The 21,985-nt window shown below is 40.3% G+C and overlaps 2 protein-coding genes across 7 annotated transcripts in view; one reads left to right on the top strand and one right to left on the bottom strand.

Annotated features, from left to right (window-relative positions):
- RALYL (RALY RNA binding protein like) overlaps positions 1-21,985 on the bottom strand; it is a 656,676-nt gene that overhangs the window by 88,720 nt on the left and 545,971 nt on the right. For all 5 annotated transcript variants that reach the window (XM_050941248.1, XM_050941247.1, XM_050941250.1 and 2 more), the window contains one exon: positions 32-64. In XM_050941248.1, coding sequence (XP_050797205.1) covers positions 32-64 — 33 coding nt within the window. The remainder of the gene's footprint in view (positions 1-31; positions 65-21,985) is intronic.
- Positions 1-21,985, top strand: part of RBIS (ribosomal biogenesis factor) — a 366,698-nt gene that overhangs the window by 344,284 nt on the left and 429 nt on the right. The window contains exon 2 of one of the 2 annotated variants that reach the window (XR_007772635.1): positions 21,331-21,525. The exons of the other annotated variant lie outside the window; for it this stretch is intronic. The gene's annotated coding sequence lies outside the window, so the exon portion shown is untranslated. Of the gene's footprint in view, positions 1-21,330; positions 21,526-21,985 lie in introns of those variants that run through there. 2 annotated transcript variants of the gene reach the window in all.

Below are 21,985 nucleotides of genomic sequence, written 5' to 3'. Positions count from 1 at the left end.
TAGTGATATATACATATGTAAACATACTCACCCAACAGACAGGAAAGGTTCCTTTGAATCAAGTCTGTTAAGCAAATAACAGATATTTAAAATATATATACATACACATATTACATTTTATAGCATTTGAATTATGGATTTAAAAGGCTCTAATGGATCTATTGCACTGGGTATGGTGGTAATGCACAATTTGGCAGTAATAGCAGATCATCAAGGGTCTGATCCAATTCCCACTGAAATCAGTTATAAAAGTCCCAATGACTTCAATTGGCAGAATGTTTACAAAGCAGCAAGCCTCAGGCCTGATCCAAACTAAACTCACTTCAGGGTGAATTTCACAGGAAGGCCACTTGACTTGATAAGCAGTGTAACAGGAGCATTTTCATCCCGGGCATATGTTCCCCCTCCATGATGCCTACTTCCATGTGAAGTCAAAGTCTTTTTCTCCTACGTTCCAGTTCAGGAAGATACTTTACTACTAAAGTATGTTCTGAATTTTAAGCTTAAAATTAAGCATATGTTTCAATATCTTCCTGAATTGAGGCCTTGCATGCTTTTTCGCTTGCCTTCCTGTTATGCCACATATCATCCATTTTGTAGAATGTCATCATCCTTTTAGCTCAGACATTTCTGGCGGATGCGTCATGATAGCTTTGGTGTCCATAACATTAACTGGGTGTGAGGACCATTAAGACGTGAGTGAAAGGCCCTGTGTAGAGAGGTTAAAAGAAAAACTCAAGAGACCTATTTTGAGAACTTAGGTGAAATATAAGTGGTACATAAACTATATGTAGGCCCTCTGTACCTGGGTCAATTTCATTTGTAAGAGAGTACTACAAACAATAAAATATGAAAAACAAAACAAACTCTACTAAAATATTTGTCAGTGTCTTTTTAATAACAATGTTAACCTAAGAGAAATGGTGCCATATCTCTGGAACTGAACACCTTAACTACTACAAATCTCCATACAAATCCAACCACACTCAACAAAAATACTACAAAATAATGTTCTAAAAGTCTACTCTCTCCCCACCCCACAATTTTATTATGTAGATGATATAGTAAAGATTTATTCAAAACAAAATTAGGTTTAGTACAAACGTTTATAATAATCTAGCCAGAAGCTTGTTTTCAAAGATGTGCTCATCATAGTGCATTCTAAAGATAGTCAAGTTCAAGTATTACATTTACTTTTAATAATGTTCATCAACTTTTGCAAAGCATTTAATTCTCAGGAAGAGGTTTCTAAGATTACTGGTGGGAACGCTTAAATGCCTGTTTTGCTCTTGACTGTTGGATGCAATGTACTTGAAATATAGTTTCCTGGGACCGAAACCTGAGATTTTAATGCAATTTTTACCCATTTGCTTTAAGTAAGGGTTGAGTAAATGCCAGAAACCCACCACAATATATTTTCTGTGCATGTTTCTCCCTTCCCTCTAGCACTTAAGAATAGAGACATCTGTCTCCATGGCAGCGTCTGCCCTTTTCAAGTCCCAGTGAGGTTGGGATCCATTGTAAAGGGAGGCGGAAGGGATTGGGTGGCCCTGTGTTGATGTGTTTGTGAGTGGATATATATCATACCCCAGGAAAGATACTACAGCCTAAGACTGCATTACCTTTACTGCAAAACTCCCTGGACAGTCACTAGTGCCTGTCAAGTTCCATGCCAAGCTGACAGGAAACAGGATGGTCACTGAGGGCCTCCATATAGATGGCCGTGGCTTCCTCCCAGAGGATCCATATTTTGGGGGTGTGCCCTGTGGCTCCATCTGTAAGGTGCAAGTCCTGTTCCCATTATGAATAAAACAGATAGAAACTCTGTGATGATCCTTACAGAGTTTCCTTATCCCTTATCATCCCTCCAGTGGGTTTTATGACACCAGGGGCTGATCCAGTCCTCATAAGAATCTCATAAGATTTGGCCTCTGATATATTTTCTTCACAACAGTAAGATGAAAGAGAACGGAAAGCACATCTGTGTTTTTGTGCAGTCTTACAGCAACAATTTTGTCAGGAGGAGAGCTCTGGGACATCAGTGTTCTGATGAAGGACATAATCTCGTGGGTATAATACATAAAGGAAATGTTTGAGGTAACACTCTCTGGATAAAATACTGCAATTAAAAATCTATTTGAAATGCATTCTAAAGATGGAATTCAATTTGCTTTAACTGTGCTGGCCTAAGTTTGACCCCCTCTATATATTTGACTAAATGCTTTTAGATAATATGCAGCATTATTTTAAATTAGTTCAAGTGTTCCAGGTAATAAGGGAATACAATCATCCATTGGCTTTTTATTTTAAATGGTAATTCAGTGCATACCAAATTAATATAAAGGATCTAAAACTGAAACACCATGTAAAAGAATATACTACATCTCCTTTAGTGGCAGTATTTATCTATCCATGGATCAATTATTACTTCCTTCCCAGCAACTCAGTACCCAAAATTCCTCAGAGTTTGAAAGCATTCTTATATAGCTAAGAGGGACACATCCTAAAAGGTAATCCTGGATGGCTGCAGAAGAAGTTGGGATATTTCTTCAGCAGACAAACTATTAGAAGAGGAATGTTTGCTCTTAAGAAGAAAAACAAAAGGATCAAAACCTAAAAGAATGCAGGAATACTATAACTGAAATAAATAAATACAAATACAATAATGTTTTTAAAATAATGTAATAGTAATGACACAGTGAAATGATATATTTTATAACCTATGATATGTTGCTATGTATAAAATCTTGGTGCTAGAACCTTTCTGATTTGCAATGTTTTTGTCACCCATAACCTGCAGTGCTCATGGGGGGAAAAAGTATTATGAACGGGAATCTCAACAGCACATGTATACTTTTTTAACACTTTGCATGATTCTTGGCCTATTTTCAGTTGGCCTAGTGACAACTAACTTGATCCCATGTGCATCCAATAGTACCTTTGTCATGCATTAGATGTACTACTTTTCCAAAGTTTCTAAAAAAATCACACTCATTATACTATAAAAACTAGAATAATACAATATATGTCAACGGTCTCTACAACGATCCCTACAACCTGTCAACAAATCATATATAGGGGACTGGAAAAGCCTGAGGTATACTCTAAACCTTTAACCTAAGCATAATTGTTCTAGTTAAGATTACAGGCAAGATCCTTTTTATATCTGGGACACAACCCAACATACATAAATCAATTTCATTTCAGGCTAAACCATCCCCTCTCTCCTTCCCAAACTCTATTTACAGGAAATTTGGATGAATCATTGACAACATCATTATTGCACATAGGCAAATAGAATTCAGCTAAGTGGTCCTTTAAGATAACTCATTTGGAATCAATATATGCTTAGTGCTGATTCATTCGTACATTCATAACTAAGGATGGACAAAAAACACTAATGTTGTATTTCTGTTTGCTACCTTATTCTGCTACCTCAAGTGTGACAAAACAGTCTACTCTGGACCAAACAAAGCAAAGTTCAGAAACTAAGACCAAGATTTCCAAAAATTACTCCTGATTTTGTACGTCAAATTTCAGAACAAATTTCAGAGGGTAGGTAACTCAGCACTTTCTGAAAATAAGGCTCCTTTCAGGTGTACTGCCTCAGGAAATGGAGTTAGACTCTATTGTTGATGTCAGCTTGTCTGGATTTACAGCCTAAAATACTGATTCCATTATATCTAGCGCCAGCAGCTACATTGGAGTTGGCATACATAGTTTTTTGCTGCTTTAATAGAGTCTGTTATGTCCTTGAAGTGTCCAACAGGCTTCTGAAAGACTTTTCACGTTACTTGTATAGAACGTCTAGCAATACAGGAAGCAGTACAGCACCAAAGAGAACATAAAACTATACAAGAGCTTGTTCCAAAACCATGGAGGAAACTCTAAAAGATATCATTCAGTGGAGCATACTTACACTTACATCATGTTCCAACTGGGACCCTGACTTTGCAAATAATGATATGCAAATTGGCCAAAAGAAGGCTAAAAACTGTTTGAAATGGGGTACCCTCATTACCGCTACAAAAGTGATTTTTCCTCCCTTGGTATTCTACTGTTAATTGAATTTTCTTGTTAGACTGACCCCCTCACTTGGTAAGGCAGCTCCCATCTTTTCATATACTATGTATATATACCTGCTACTGTATTTTTCATTCCATGCATCTGATGAAGTGGGTTCTAGCTCACGAAAGCTTATGCCCAAATAAATTTGTTAGTCTTTAAGGTGTCACAAGGACTCCTCATTGTTTTTGCTAAAAATGTGTCACTTGCTAATATAGGATAGCTGTTGATGCGCAAAACCAGGCAAAGGCTCTTAGGTCCGTGATATGCAATATAGGGTTTGACCTTAGTTCTTCCTCCTCCTCTTCCTTTTGCTTTAGGGCAATTGCAACAGTACTGTGATCTGAAGGATCTGAACAGTTAATTCCTCTGATAGGAATCTAACAGTTCAACTTTATATTGAGCTTTCAAACTATTGTTGTTTGCTTATCGAGGACCAAAGAGACAAGTTACCACAAGTGCAGGTTGGAAATTTTTCATCTAAACTTTTTTTTAATGCAATTTTTGTAAAAATCAACACATTTAGAAAAACATGTTGACTTTGATGAAAATTTCCAAGGCAAAAAGATTTTTTGAAGCAAAACTATTTTTGTTTTGGAAAATTTTCATAAGAACATAAGAATGGCCATACTGGATCAGACCAAAGGTCCATCTAGCTATTGCACTATTAGTAGTGACATGCCATAAAGTAAAATATAAAAAGATTTAAAAAACAGAAATTAATTTCAAACTGAAAAACTAAAATTCTAAACTAAAATTCTGAAATTTTCCAAAATGAAAATGTTCTGAAATGGAAACTTTTCAGAAGTTCTGTTTCACATTTTGAAAACAGTATTTTTTTTCATTTCCCTTATTTCTATTTGGAACAAAAACAAATTTCAAAAAGTCTGTATTTCCTGCAAAATGGAAATTCCAATTTTTGACCAGCTGTAGTTACCACTCAAATGACAACTCAGAATATATTTTGAATTAGTGCACCATTCATGGCTACTGGATTCTGAACCTGAGAAATCTTCCCAATGAAAGTTTTGTGAAATCTGATACTTTTATTCAAAAAGTTTTATTTTTGACAAATCAGCATTTTCTGATAAAAAATCTTAATTGAAAAATTCCTGACCAGCCCTATTCTGGAAGGTTTTACATTTTCCTGTGGTTCCCATAAACAGCACTATAATGTTGGCAATTTGTATTATAGAGTATTTTCATATTCCTTGAAGCATTAACTACTTATTCTGTACCATAAGCAGAATACTGGACTAACTGCACTCAAGGTGTGATCTAGTATGGCTATTTAAGTTTTCAGGATGAAGATGAAAGGGGTACATGGAATGTTTGACAGTCACAACATTTTTTACCAACATGTTAAGTAATTTTAAAATCTTTCCCTTAGTGCTATGGATAAAACTCTTGAAGAATTAAAGAATTAAATAAGTGCAGCATTTCATCTCTGTTCATTTTTCTCTGGGCTTTATGCCATTAGGTGGTGACAGCTGTTTTAAAACAACAAAGAAATGAAGCATAATATTCTTTTCCTCATTAGCATAATAGAACAAATATTTTATTTGAATTTAAAGTACCTTTCCAGGGATCTGGGCAACTTCGCCATATATTGAAATACAAATGCTAATGCAAACTAAAGTAAGCCAAACAGCTTCCCTAAAACAGGAAAGAAAACAGAAACCGAAACCCTCCAGCTCCCAAATACCATCCTTCAGTGCAACTCCTCCTTTTCCAAGTGAAAAGTGCTTTGCAATAGATTCGGAGTGCTTTTTTTAAAAGCACCTAAGTGGTTTAGGAGCCTAATTCCATTTTCAAAAATAACGTAGACACTTAGGAGTCAAAGTCCCATTGAAAGTGGATGCTATGTCTCTTGGGTGCTTTTCAAAAGTTTACCCTGGGGATATTTCAGACCAAAGGTCCTATCTAATAATATAACTCTGGATGCTCTTGTTGTCCATATTAATGTCTTTTCTGCTACTGAAGCCTGCTAAGGTTTTTGGACTCAATCATAACTTCTAGTCTGAGTTCGACAGTTTAAGTATGTGTGGTAAATTATTAAAGCAAGATAGGAGCAATGAGTCCATCAGAGGCCAGAAGTTTTACATCTACCATAGTTTGAGCTGAAGGGGCACATATTAGGACTAATATATTTAGGCTTGGCAGAATTCTATTTTTATTTTTTATAATTTTGAGTAACAAATGCCACACCGGAGAACAACAGATTAAAGCTCTAGGCCCAAGTTGCCTTGCCCTGCCACAAATGCAAATAGATGTTTACCAACCTTTAGTGATTAAAAACTTAATCCTTCCAAGCCTATATATATTCAGCAAAGGCAAATGTATATATATATTGCATACACAGGGCTACTTTTACCCAAAGTTTAATTCTCACTGATGCCAGTGGAGCTAGATAATGGAAGCATTTGGCCCACAGGCTGGTGATGAACTATCACCTAAAGGAAGTAGTTGTCCTTCTAATGGGCAGTGCCATTGTGATCTTCCTTTTGTCAGTACAATCAGGGGTCAAAAGTGCACATTTTTAACAGTGAGGGTAATGCACCACAAGCGAATAACTTACCTACGGGTGTGGTGGTTCTCCATCACTTGGGTCTTTCTACAAGATACGTTATAAATCAAACAGAAGTTATAGGCGTGTTGCAGAAATTATTGGGTGAGGTTCTATGGCCTGTATAGGTCAGGAAAGATGATCACAGTGGTCCTTTTTGACCTTAAAATCTATGAATAGAGAAAGATTGAGTGGAAAGGAAGTGCAGTTCTTCCTTCTGTTTGGGCTTGAAAGAGCAGTTCTGGCCCTACATCTCCCCTTCCTCTTTGGCCACTTCAGTGAGAGCTCCACTTCCGGTTTCAACCTACTTTAACTATGAAGTGCAACTAATGTGTTCCAAAGAAGGATTTTGGGATAGGGATGGGTGGGACAGAAGTAATTATGTGAGGAATGCTGAACTTGAGGTCACATGTGTTATTGCACTTTAGATAGCACAAGATGGCAGATGCTTCATCTTACATGGAAATAAGAAGTTATTGTCTTAGGTTCTGCCACTTATTCATAATGATTTTTTTTTAAATCTTCTGCCCAGTTGTACTATATCGACAATGAAAGATGCACTTTGATAATTTTTTAGAGCCTTTCTGTCTAAAAATCATAATTGATTCAGTATATTAAATATAAGCAAAAAAGAGTCCTGTGGCTCCTTGTAGACTAACAGACATATTGGAACATAAGCTTTTGTGGGTGAATACCCACTTCGTCAGAGGAATATATTAAATAATGTTCACAACCTACCTGGCATATTTTAGTTGTGAACTATTTATTGATTTTTTTAAAAAAGAATAAACTTCTGTTTATTTCTAGATACATTTTAAAATAATAAAGTTACCCTTTCACTGCCAGATTCTCTTTACACAGATTATTAGTATTTCCAGGATGTGATTATGGTAAATTGCCATCTAGTCTTTGGCGGATGAGGAGTAATCAATTATACTTTTACCCATATCTTCTGATTCCTGACACATAAAAATAAATTATTTAAAAGAAATAATACTTGGGTTGTTTTCTTCATAGAGCACAAAGCTGTGATCAGTTTTTACCTCAGCTCTTCGGAGAAATCTTGCTGACAAGAGAATAATCTTACATTATATCTTACATTGTCAAGTCTCAAGCTCAGACTGATTTTTCAGTGATGGTGAATACAGTGATAGAGCACACTAGAGATTGATAATGGCCTAGTTGCATCCTACAGGGGAAAGCAAACAATATCCCAATTTTCTCTATTAAAAAATCCCCATTCGTTGCAGACACCATGCTGAGAGACAAATGAGAACATGTGGGTAGGCCCTTCCCACTTTAGAGTTTTGAAGATAGAAGGCAGAGAGAGATGGGTGACTACATAACATTCTTCAAATAACCCATTACAAAAAAGGACAGGACATTCTCTGAAAAACACTCCTGGTGAACATACATGCCTATGATAAGCCAACCTATACAGCTGAGTGAATAATTGAAAAAATATCACAACATTCACTGACTAAATTATTCAACAAATGTTTTTTGACCAGGTCTGTCTGTCTATCTGAGGATTTTCTATAGGACTCCTTTTTGCGTTATCTAAGCACTTAAAGCAGGACTAAGTTTCTAAAACAGATAACATATTGGACACACTGTAGAGTGTGCAGTATTCATTTAATGTACCTTGTCAGGCTGTGTTTTGAACTGGATGTAGTGTACCGGGTTTTAGAGGTCAGCACAGGATAAAGCCTGTTATGTATCCTTTTTAATATCTCCTGTCACTTTGTAAAAATGTATGTTTGTGACAGATATATAAATCATATACTCAGATATAGCAATTTTTCTATTGAACCTCTGAACCTAGTTATACAATTTGTAAACATCAAATCCTTGACATTAGTATAAGTTGCAGGCACCCTGTTCCTCTCAGGACTTTGTTCAATAGGAATAAATTGTGGATGTTCCTCAGTTATAACTGCACATATGATGTTGGAGGTAGTTAGAGGATAATTCTTCCTGTTCATACCAATTTTCATATCAGCTAAGGGTTGGGATGAATGATGAGTCAGACAACACTGGTTTTGACAAATCAACAACATATAACTTGTCCTGTTGGATAGAAGGATGGGCTTTTGATATAACAAAAGGAAGGTATTTTCTATAAAGGAAGAAGGGGATTAGCTAACCCTTGTCTCTCGCCCCTACTTCACTAAAGGTGTGACCTGAATATTTGGCATGTAGAAAGGCTAAAAACAAAAAAGATCTGGGTCATATAAAGTTCATTTAGCAATGTAACATTTTTGAATAGGTAGAACAAAACATAGCTTATGCTCAAAAGTTACCTAGCAGAGCTTTCTGTACTATTAGACTAGGGGAGTATATTTTGTGCCTGGCCTTTAATGTTATTTCCTTTATATACCTATACATTATCAGTAACATTTGCTTTTATTTAAGACAACCTGAACTGGGAGATGGATTCTTTTAGGTGAAGATGAGCATTGACAAGTGCCTCAGAGAAAAACAGACTTCTGCACTCAAGGAAGGCAAGTTCAGATTTTATGGGTAATGGTCTGGTTGCATGGGCATGGTTGAAGGAGGATTGCCATCCATCCATCCTAAACTGAAAGAAAGGAGTATTAATAAAGTCAGTGTCACTGGGGAGACACAAAGAGCATAAACTGAATTTTCTCTGCATACCACAAATGTATAGTATTCTGCTCCACCCCCATTGCAAAACGTGTCCCAAGCTCTATTACAAAAGGCATTCATTAACTCTAAGGACATTCTTTTCTTTCTGAAGATGACACCCTCAACTTCAGTTCCAATCACCTTTCTGTAAATAGAAAATTTGTTCATTTCAGCATTCTCATTTTTGTAGCAAAAGGAAGCAAACTCTAGAGGAAAAAAGGCAACCCCGTGCCACTGCTGTCATTTTCAATCTGCTTATCTTATCTGCTACTAGTTGCTAAATCCTGCAAAAAAACTAGCTTCCCATCAACAGTAACAGTGTGGGAATAAATATACTCAGCCATCTTTCTTAGCATTCTGTCTCTTGACCACTTCAATCATTTTTTGAAGAAAGTGGATATTCATTGACCACCTGAATCAGAGTATGACAAAGTCAACAAGCACATGTCTAAAAATTTCTGGAATGAGTTAATCAGAGTAGGCTGAAGAAAATAGTAGTGTTTGAGCTAATGCAAACAATCAGTACTACCTTGCTGCATGCCTACTTATAGTCACAGATTGATGAAGGTTAATGCCTACATGCCTTTCGAGAATCCCCAGGGCAGAGGGTTAATCTTCGTTTCCCTTAGTGACACTGTGACAGATGCTATGGACCCATGGAATATTCAAACAGTACTTTTTATCTATTTTATAAATTTTATATGTATCCTTATGGGATAGTGACTGTATTCCTGATTCAGTGGGGTTCAGGGGCCACAGGGTTTCCTGCTGGAACTAAAATCACTGCAGGGTAATCATTGCAAATCCCAAGGCAGCTAACAAGTGTAGAGAAGTCTCATAACCTGGTTTGGTCTGATTGAAGAGGCCCAGCAAATAAAGAATTGAAAACTGTATATACTGACCATTGTGATGTTTGGAGAGAGGTCACTCTCCCCTGATCCAAGAACTGACATGGAACTATGACCAACAGAGTTAGACCTTATAGATAGGGCCTGCAGTACTTGAGAACCTGCCAAGGTTCCACGTGGAAGACTGGTCACTCCTGGTAAGCTAGACACATGTATGAGCTATTGATCATTTTCAAGACATGCTTTCTCTGTAATGCTTTTATTCTGAATAAGTGGTATTTTGCTTCATGTGAGTTAGCTAGTCACAGTTAACCCTGCCATTTCTCCTGAGAGAACAGGACTGCTGCTGCTGAACTTAAGTCAAACCTGCTGAGATAAACACAATGACTTATAGCAAGGGTGGGCAAACTCTGGCCCATTGGTCGGATCTGGATCTGCAAGCTGTTTTAAGCTAGCTCATGAGGTCCTGCTGGGGTGCTGGGTCGTGGGCCACACCACATGGCTCAGTACTGCTCCGGTGCTCCAGCTGCGGCTCTGGGGCGGGGGCTGCACCACGCCGCTCCTGGAAGCTGTGGCATGGCCCCAGTCCAATGATCAGGAGCTACTCCATGCACATGAGTCGGAGAAGGGACATGCCACTGCTTCCGGGAGCCACTTGAGGTAAGCACCGCTTGGAGTCTGCATCCCTGAGCCTATCCCCGTGCCCCCAACCCCCTTCCCCAGCCCTGATTCCCCTTCCACCCTCTGAACCCCTCGATCCCAGCATGGAGCACTCTCCTGCATCCTAAGCCTGTCATTCCCAGCCCCACCTCAGAGTCTGCACCTCCAGCTGGAACCTGCACCCCTTCCCACATCTACACCCCTGCACCCCTTCCCACATCTACACCCCTGCACCCCTTCCCACATCTACACCCCTGTTCCTCCCTCTGAACCCCTCAGTCCCAGCCCAGAGCATCCTCCTACACCCCAAACTCCTCATCCCCAGCCCCACCTCAGAACCCACACCCCAACCAGAGCCCTCTCCCCAACCCCAATTTTGTGAGCATTCATGGCCCACCATACAATTTCTATTCCCTGATGTGGCCCTCAGGCCAAAAAGTTTGCCTACCCCTGAATTACAGGCATCTGTGGCCTAAATTCCTGGTCTGCAGAGGATTGCAGGATCCTGCCCCTAGAAAGGTGATGGCTAGAGACCTGAAACCTAAGTGGGGTGCCCTCAAGCAGGCATGAAGGGGCCAGAAGGTGTAGTTACCTCAGCAACTGTGACAGACACTATCAATAAAATAACTGGTGACTTGCTATGATTCATGTTTTCATGCTATGCCCTTGAATAATCTCACTTTGTAGGACTGGATTAAATAATACATACATTTTGACACCAGTAGATATTTTTAAACTGTTCATTTCCAGAAGCCCTATAACCACATCACTCATCTTTATGAATCCATTTCTTACATCTGTTAGTAAATATTAATAGTTTATAATTCTTTTTATATTAAACTCTCATGATTTCTTGACCAGACATCCCTGAATCTTTTCTGTGTTAGCCAGCGATGCTGGTTAAACTTTAATATTAAAGATGGTTTTATTCTGGAGAAATTAATGTCTTTGTCCTAGTAGGCCTGTACTTTATTATCCACTCTGTTTTACTCTGAACTTTAGCTGAACCTAGTGTGTTATCAATAAACTGAATTTTAGTTGGCCCATAGTGTGTATTAAGTAAATGGATTGTGTCCTTTTGTGATCAAATGAACCCCTGTATTCAAACCCTACACACTGTTGTAACAATCTTTCTACAAAATGTGCCTAAAGAGGTATTATTTGAAAACTAATAGTCAATAATATCAGGGTGAAATGTGTATAGCAACATTATATGTAAAGTTATAAACATGAAGTGAAATTAGGTCTGAAATATGTTTACCAGACAACTCGTTTCCCAAAGGCAAAGGACAAGCTGACAGCTCTAGCCAGATGTCATCACAGATGATGGACAATCACCTATCAAATGGCCATTCTTTGGCAAGGGAGGAGGGCAGGAACAAAGAGATCTGCCTCTTAGCAAACAATAGCATGAAAGCTCTTTCACCATGAGACTAAACAACTCCACCCTCAGAGCAGGAATGAACTTTATCTAGGGCAGTGGCTCTCAACCTTTCCAGACTACTGTACCACTTTTAGGAGTCTGATTTATATTGTATACCTCCAAGTTTCACCTCACTTAAAAACTACTTGTTTACAAAATCAGACCTGAAAATACAAACGTGTCACAGCAAATTACTGAAAAATTGCTTACTTTCTCATTTTATCATATAATTATAAAATAAATTGATTGGAATATAAATATTGTACTTACATTTCAGTGCATAGTCGTATATAGAGCAGTACAAACAAGTCATTGTCTGTATCAAATTTTAGTTTGTACTGACTTTGCAATTGCTTTTTATGTAGCCCGTTGTAAAACTAGGCAAATACCTAGATCAGTTGATATACCCACTGGAATACCTCTGCGTACTTAAGGGGTACAAGTACCCTGGTTGAGAACCACTGATCTAGGGGATAACCTTCAGGAAAATGTAGTTCCAAAGGGAGGATTGGACTATAAAGTGAGGGCAAAAAGAACCCATTCATGTCTCACTCTTACAACTAAAACGACAAAAGAAACCAGCCCATTTGACTTTGGGAGTGATCCTCGCCTGAAATTTGGTCAGCCCTGTTGCTGGGAGCATGTAGTAAGAAATTTACCTTGAAACACATCTAGTTGCTAAGTTTAGGACTAGAAAATGTTTTCTTTTTATTTCTCTTTAACTGTTTTTAACTTTAATACCTTATACTTGTACTCACTTAAAATCTCTCTTTGTAGTTAAATAAACTTATTGTATTCTTTAATCAAAACTAATCCAGTGTTGTTGTTAAACTAGACTGTGTGGCTAACACCATTTACGGTAGCCAACTGTTGTATATTGATCCACTAACAAATCTGGATTGTCCAGAAGAGGACTGGGGAGTGCAGAACACACATTTTGGAGGAAAATCTGGGACTGAGAGTGTGTTGGGGTCACCCTGCAAATGTAACCCAGGCTGGTAGAAGCTAGAGTCTGACTGATGGTAGCTGGCAGGCTGCAGCTATACACAGATACTCAGGGTGTGAACTGCATGCTGAAAAACTATTTGTGAGCAGCCCAGGTGGGAGCTATGGCAGCAAAGTATGGGAGGCACCCCAGTTTGCAGAGTAGTGGTGACCCAGCCCCTCACTGGTCTGGATTGCACCCTGGAATGTCATACCTTTTTACTCTAAACTCTTGACCTTTAGGGAAATGTCCAAAAGGACCCACTTGTAACCTATATGGGGAAGATGTTTTGTGTAATTAATAAAATAATCTCTGAAGAATGCTTTTAGCTGATCAGGAATTAATCTAACAGATGCTTTCTATCATAATGACTTGGTTTTAGATATCCTTGAATTGATAAAGTAGTCTTTAGTTAATCGGTTATGTAAACCAGACACTAGGAAAAGAAGTCTGTATAAAACTTTCAGTTTGTGAATACCTGGAGGATGACTGGGTATTCGCAAGCAGTCAGCATAGATTTACCAAGAACAAATCATGCCAAATCACCTTGATTTCCTTCTTTGGCAGAGTAACTGATTTGGTGGATGCAGAGATTGCAGTGGACATAATATAATTATACTTCAGCATGGCTTTCTACACAGTCCCACATGACATTCTGATAAGTAAACCAGAGAAATTCAGGCTCTACAGAACTGCCATTAAGTGGAGTAGCACAAATAAAGAATAATTATTAATGGAATGATGTCGGATTTGAGGAAGGTCTCAAGCGAGGTTCCACAGGGATCCGTTTGGGGTCCAGTGTCATCTTTATTAATGACCTGGGTGTAGGTATAGAGAACATACTGATCAAGTTTGCAGATGACAAAAAGCTGGGAGGGGGCTGCCAATACTTGGGAAGATAAAGCTAAAAATTCAGAGGGATCTTGATAAATTGGAGAACTGATATATAGGCAACAAAACGAAATTCAACAAAGAAAAATGTAGCGTGTTACACACTTAGGGAATTAAAGCCAAATGCACACATACAGAATGGGGAAAACTGGCTTGGCAGCAGAACTGCTGAGAAAGATCTGGGAGTTGTGGATCACAATCTCAATATAAATTAGCAATGTAACTGGACTTACTTTGTCTTGTTCTGATTGGCTGTTTGATCCAACTCTCCTCCTTTCCCATCCCTCACAGTCCTCTCACTCTATGCCTGCCCCTCTTATCCCCCCATCCCCTGTGCTGTACCCCTCACTCCTTCCCTTCCCTATTCTTTCAGTAAACTTTCATTGTGTTCCCTCCCCTCACCCACCAAAAGAAATTGTGACACTAACACTATATTTGCTGTATCCCACTGTTCTCTCTGTTTGTGTGGTTTGCCCTTTGCCCGGCCCTGTGTCTATTTAGATTGTAAGCTCTTCGGGGCACGCACTGTCTATTTTATCTATGTGTGTACAGTGCCTAGCACAATAGGGCCCCATTCTTGGTTGGCCCTTAGGCAATACCATAAGAAGTATAATTAATAAAAAAAACCTAAAGTATTTATTGAATAAACTAACATCAGTACTGAATCATATCTGGATAGTTAGTGCATCTGAGAATGATCCAGACAGTATCCAAAACCATTAATCAGATAATACACTATAGAAGTATTTCACAACTAATACTGAACTATGAATAGTCTTCTTTATAAGCCCTCCTGCATCAGAGTCCAGCCTCTCCTTCTATACATCTATTTGCAATCATATTCTATAGCCCATTTCCTCTTTAACTCTGTGTACTCTAAATCTTCTCCTCAGGTACTATCCAGCTGCTGGTTGAAAACTAGCAATCTCACACTTATTCAACCTCCCCATTTTTAACCTTTGTTTAGTCACAAAATACCAAAGCTATAATCCAATTTCATATTTCTGCTGCCTTTTGAAGTCCCCTTGAACTGCGCCCTTACAGTGCCACATCAGCAACTCCAAGGCAAAATTATAGCCTGACATACAATTAGGAAGGTTATTGTTATGGGGGATCCAGTGCCTAATTATGGGCCACAAATCTGTGTTCAGAAGCATAGCACTCCCTGGCATCCCTGATTGCCTGTTTAACTGTACCACTGAAGGCATCATAAATTTTAACTTTTCTCATTTTAAGAGAAAGAGTTGTGTGTTTCACATTAGCAGAAGCATTAATTGTTTTATTCCAAAGGTCTCCTGTATATCTCCTTTTTTTTAAGGTTCCTACAACATGAGTATTACTAATCTACTGCAAATACAGTTTCTAGCAGTGCAACCTTGCTATGACTCTAATATAAATGCATGACAGAATACCTGCTTCTGATTTTGCTTTATATATATATATATATATATATATATATATATATATATATAGTAGATTCTACTCTTTCATTTAACCTAGTAAAAGCACAGCTGAAGAACTAATGAATGAGTTAATTTTACTGTTAGGATTTGATGAGTAAGTTCCAGTTTCTCTTTTTTATTTTATTTCTTGAGAGGGTAGTGAGAAATTAGGAAGCAAAGATCACTGGCATTTTTATTGGGGAGATATACTTTATCATACTCCTCTTTCTCTAATATCACTAAATGAGATCATTTATATAAAATACTAGCTCAATTTTGGGCCGTGATTCTGCAAACAATTCACATGCAGAACTCTCACTGTAATCAGTGGAAATTCCATGTATACAGGACCAACAGTATTGGGCCCTCTTACTGTCTTGTATGGAAAAGATTATTTGCCTGTCTAGCTATATGACTACTGTATATAAGTGGAAATCTAAGGACATCAATTATGTGTAACTCACTTCTAGGGTGACCAGACAGCAAGTGTGAAAAATCGGGACAGGGGTGGGGGGTAATAGGAGCCTATATAAGAAAAAGACCCAAAACTCAGGACTGTTCCTATAAAATTGGGACATCTGGTCACCCTACTCACTTCTTCAAATACTTCAGACCTTTCCAGAAGTTTTGGATTAGAAGCCAAAAGAAGACTCCTTGGAAACTTCCTTCATTCTCATTATTAGCACAGATTTGAAAAAGAAAGGAGTCAGATGTTATTTAAATGGAATCAGAAGGTATTTTTTTTGTCCCATTTTGATACAAACAACCAGAGATATCAAAAAGTCATTAGCTGTAATTTCTCAGATGTTTTTAAACAGGTGCTTTATTCTGCTTTAGAATCTGCAGGAGACAAAAAAAGGGAGAACGATCAGATTATAAATTAAAGCAAGCAGATGGAGAAGGAGAGATTATAAGGAAACAAGGAAACAGGATGCATGCTTTCATAAAACATGCTTATAAAGTACCTAATCTCTCATCATATCTGTGACATGGAGTCCAGGATCTAGGATCTTGTGAGGGAAAAATTCTCAATCATGCAATACCACAAGCCTTCTTCTACAAGGGGAAAAAAGCATCCACAGCTGTGTGGAGGAGGAGCAGAGCTATTCTGCTGACTCAGGTAGGAGAGTCTCTATAACTGTCATTCAGCAGAACTAAAAGGCTGAGAATGGAAGGTGAAAAATATAGTGGGACAAGATTCTGCAAGCTTTAAAGAATAAGTAGTTAAGGAGCACTGATTTGTTAATTGACAGGCATTTCACAAGGGGCTCTGCCTTAAAGGCCAAATAGAGCCAACAACAAATAGTTACTATTGAAGAATGGTTTATATATGAACATTTTCTAACTCAATATGCCATAGACCTGGTCTCCATGACATCTTTATGACTGTACCATTTTTGTCACTGTGGAGACAGCACTTCCTGATACAGGCAAAACTCCCATTGCATCCAATGTGAATTTTGCCTGCATAACAATTGCAAGATTGATGACAATTTTTGAGTGCAAGGTTCAACAATTCCCATTAATGCTCATTGAAAAGAAGGGATTAAATCCCTTCTCACAGCACTCACAATATGCCCTGTCATAAACAGATAGCTAAGGGTTAATGTCTCTTTCACCTGAAGCACCTGACCAGAGGACCAATCAGGAAACCGGATTTTTTCAACTTTGGGTGGAGGGATTTGAGTGTCTAAGGTCTTTGTTTTCCGCCTGCCTGCTTTCTCTGAGCTTTGGAGAAGTAGTTCTACTTTCTAGTCTTCTGTTTCTAAGTGTAAGGACAAAGAGATCAGATAGTAAGTTATATGGTTTCTTTTCTTTGGTATTTGCATGAATATAAGTGCTGGAGTGCTTTGATTTGTATTCTTTTTTAATAAGGCTGTTTATTCAATATTCTTTTAAGAAATTGCCCTGTATTGTGTCATCTTAATACAGAGAGACTATTTGTATTTTTTCTTTCTTTTTTATATAAAGCTTTCTTTTAAGACCTGTTGGAGTTTTTCTTTACTTCAGGGAAATTGAGTCTGTACTCACCAGGGAATTGGTGGGAGGAAGAAATCAAGGGGAGATTTGTGTGTTGGATCGCTAGCCTGATTTTGCATTCCCTCTGGGGGAATAGGAAAGTACTTTTTGTTTTCAGGATTGGGAACAGAGAGGGGGAGTCTCTCTGTGTAGTTTCACAGAGCTTGTGTCTGTGTATCTCTCCAGGAGCACCTGGAGGGGGGAAGGGAAAAAGGATTATTTCCCTTTGTTGTGAGACTCAAGGGATTTGGGTCTTGGGGTCCCCAGGAAAGGTTTTTCAGGGGGACCAGAGTGCCCCAAAACACTCTAATTTTTTGGGTGGTGGCAGCAGGTACCAGGTCCAAGCTGGTAACTAAGCTTGGAGGTTTTCATGCTAACCCCCATATTTTGGACGCTAAGGTCCAAATCTGGGACTAAGGTTATTACATGAGTGGCAGCTGGTGGGAGACAGAATCCAGAAGCCAGTAGAAATATTATATTTTTCTTTTCTCTGCTAAGGGCTTTTTAGCAGAGAGAAGCAGTTGGTTTTAAAAGGGAACCAGAGAGAATTTTTTTTTTCTGCTCTCTCTCGCAGTTTGTGGCTTGCATGTTAAGGGTCTTTTGTCATGCAATAGCCCTCCCATTAGGAGTCAAGTACCAGCACTTATAGGCATGCAAATAAAGTGGTTTTTCTGGTTTCCCTTCATTGAACATTAGCTAGAGAGAGAAAAGGAAAATTAGCTAAAGGCACTGTTGCTAGGCAGACTTCAGGAGGCAACAGAGAACCTGCAGTGCAGAAGATAAACACCGGAGGGCACCCCAACACAAGAAAACAGGAATCATGACTTCTAAGGCAAAAATTGACGCCGAAGAGCAAATCAAAGAAGCTGAACACAGGCGACAACTGGAAATAAAACAAAAAGAGATGGAGATGAAAGAAAGAGAAGAACAGATCAAAGAGGCAGCCTTCCAAAGAGAACAGGCAGCCCAAGAGGCAGCACACAAAAGAAAACTAGAAGAAGAAGAGGTGGCCCACCGCCGAGAAATGGAAAAGCACCAAAAAGAAATGGAAAAACAACAAAAAGAAATGGAAAAACAACAAAAAGAGAATGAAGAGAAGGAAAAACAGAGAAAACATGAACTGGAGTTGGCAAAAGCTGGGCTGCATGTGCCAGCCAACCCTAACAACCCGGCGCCCATTATTGCTCCACAGCACAGGAAATTTCCCACCTACCAGGCAGGTGATGACACCGAGGCCTTCTTGGAAAATTTTGAAAGAGCCTGTCTTGGGTACAGCATTCCCGAAGACCAGTACATGGTAGAATTGAGGTCACAGCTCAGTGGACCTTTAGCAGAGGTGGCAGCTGAAATGCCTAAGCACCAAATGAATGACTATAAACTTTTTCAAACCAAGGCCAGATACAGGATGGGGATAACCCCAGATCATGCCCGTCGGCGTTTCAGAAACCAAAAGTGGAAACCAGAGGAGTCATTTCCCAAACACGCCTACTACATTGCAAAAAACTATGAGGCCTGGCTAACAGGAAACAACATTCAAACCTTGGAAGAACTGAACCTCCTCATACAAATGGAGCAGTTCTTGGATGGTGTTCCTGAAGACATCACGCGGTACATACAAGATGGAAACCCCAAGAATATCGCTGAGGCGGGGGAGATTGGAGCCAAATGGATGGAACTGGCAGAAAGCAAAAAAGCTACTGTCAAGGGGAACGATTACCCCAGGGGGCACACAGACCATAAACCCTACAACCGAGGACAGCCAAAGACCCCACATACCACCCAAGTAAAGCCACAGATACCCTACCCTTCAACCTCACCAGTCTCCAGTAACTCACCTCGGCCCAGTGACCCATCAGATGGAAGATGCTTTAAGTGTAATGAACTGGGACATATCAAGGCCAAGTGTCCCAAGAACACCATGCGAGTGCAATTCATTACACCACCATCACACCAAAGATCCCCAGGCCCGGATGCCTCTCAAATACCCTTGGAGCGAAGGGAAAATTTGAGAGTGGGCGGAAAGAAGGTTACTGCGTGGAGAGACACGGGGGCACAAGTGTCAGCTATCCACCAATCCTTCGTTGACCCCAAATTCATCAACCCAAAGGCCAAAGTTACAATTTACCCCTTCATGTCACAAGCTGTAGACTTGCCTACAGCTCAACTGCCTGTCCAGTACAAAGGCTGGTCAGGAATGTGGACTTTTGCAGTCTATGACAATTATCCTATCCCCATGCTACTGGGGGAAGACTTGGCCAACCAGGTGAGGCGGGCCAAGAGAGTGGGAATGGTTACACGTAGCCAAACCAGGCAAGCTTCCAGACCCATTCCTGTTCCTGAACCGTCCACAGAGGCCCCGTCTGTGTTACCAGAGACCCAGACAGAGGTAGTGGACCCGGATTCCATGCCTACCACTGAAACAGCCACAGCATCTCCAGTCCCAGGCCCGGAACTGGAACAGCAACCAGCACCAGCAAGTGCAACTACATCTTCAAACTCAACGCCAGAGGGCGCCAGCGAGCCAAAACTGGCAGAAGCACAAGACAGCCATACCCAAAAGGCTCAGCCAGAGCCTGAAATACCCTCAGGTGCACCAGCGGAGAGCGGTACACCAGCAACGGAAACAACCCCATCACCTACATCGCTTCCAGAGGGACCAAGCCCAAGTCCACAGTCTGAGGAAGAACTGGTGACCCCAGCCTCAAGGGAACAGTTCCAGACTGAACAGGAAGCGGATGACAGCCTTCAGGAAGCTTGGGCAGCGGCACGGAGCACCCCACCACCTCTCAGCTCTTCTAATCGATCCCGGTTTGTTATAGACCAAGGACTTTTGTACAAGGAAATTCTTTCTGGTGGACACCGGAAGAATGGCAGCCGCAAAAACAGTTGGTGGTTCCAACTAAGTACCGGGGGAAGCTCTTAAGCTTAGCCCATGATCATCCCAGTGGCCATGCTGGGGTGAACAGAACCAAGGACCGGTTGGGGAAGTCCTTCCACTGGGAGGGGATGGGCAAGGACGTTGCCAAGTATGTCCGGTCTTGTGAGGTATGCCAAAGAGTGGGAAAGCCTCAAGACCAGGTCAAGGCCCCTCTCCAGCCACTCCCCATAATTGAGGTCCCATTTCAGCGAGTAGCTGTGGATATTCTGGGCCCTTTCCCAAAAAGACGCCCAGAGGAAAGCAGTACGTACTGACTTTAGTGGACTTTGCTACCCGATGGCCAGAAGCAGTCGCTCTAGGCAACACCAGGGCTAACACTGTGTGCCTGGCCCTAACAGACATCTTTGCCAGGGTAGGTTGGCCCTCTGACATCCTTACAGATTCAGGGTCTAATTTCCTGGCAGGGACCATGGAAAAACTGTGGGAAACTCATGGGGTGAATCACTTGGTTGCCACCCCGTACCACCATCAAACCAATATCCTGGTGGAAAGGTTCAATGGAACTTTGGGGGCCATGATACGAAAATTCATCAACAAATTCTCCAATAATTGGGACCTAGTGTTGCAGCAGTTGCTGTTTGCCTACAGGGCTGTACCACATCCCAGTTTAGGGTTTTCACCATTTGAACTTGTGTATGGTCACGAGGTTAAGGGGCCATTACAGTTGGTGAAGCAGCAATGGGAGGGGTTTACGCCTTCTCCAGGAACTAACATTCTGGACTTTGTAAGCAACCTACAAAGCACCCTCCGACACTCTTTAGCCCTTGCTAGAGAGAATCTAAAGGATGCTCAGGAAGAGCAAAAGGCCTGGTATGACAGACATGCCAGAGATCGGTCCTTCAAGGTAGGAGACCAGGTTATGGTCTTGAAGGCGCAACAGGCCCATAAGATGGAAGCATCATGGGAAGGGCCCTTCACGGTCCAAGAGCGCCTGGGAGCTGTAAACTACCTCATAGCATTTCCCAATTCCTCACTAAAGCCTAAAGTGTACCATGTTAATTCTCTCAAGCCTTTCTATTCCAGAGACTTACAGGTTTGTCAGTTTACAGTCCAGGGAGAGGATGCTGAGTGGCCTGACGGTGTCTACTACGACGGGAAAAAAGACGGTGGCGTGGAAGAGGTGAACCTCTCAACCACCCTGGAACGTCTGCAGCGGCAACAAATCAAGGAACTGTGCACTAGCTTCGCCCCATTGTTCTCAGCCACCCCAGGACGGACTGAACAGGCATACCACTCCATTGATCCAGGTAATGCTCACCCAATCAGAACCCCACCTTACCGAGTGTCTCCTCATGCCCAAGCTGCTATAGAACGGGAGATCCAAAACATGCTACAGATGGGTATAATCCGCTCATCTACCAGTGCATGGGCATCTCCAGTGGTTCTGGTACCCAAACCAGATGGGGAAATACGCTTTTGCGTGGACTACCGTAAGCTAAATGCTGTAACTCGTCCGGACAACTATCCAATGCCACGCACTGATGAGCTATTGGAGAAGT

Source organism: Gopherus flavomarginatus, chromosome 2 (genome assembly GCF_025201925.1).
Source record: "Gopherus flavomarginatus isolate rGopFla2 chromosome 2, rGopFla2.mat.asm, whole genome shotgun sequence".
Lineage (NCBI taxonomy): Eukaryota > Metazoa > Chordata > Testudines > Testudinidae > Gopherus > Gopherus flavomarginatus.
This window is presented reverse-complemented; position numbering and strand designations above follow the sequence as displayed.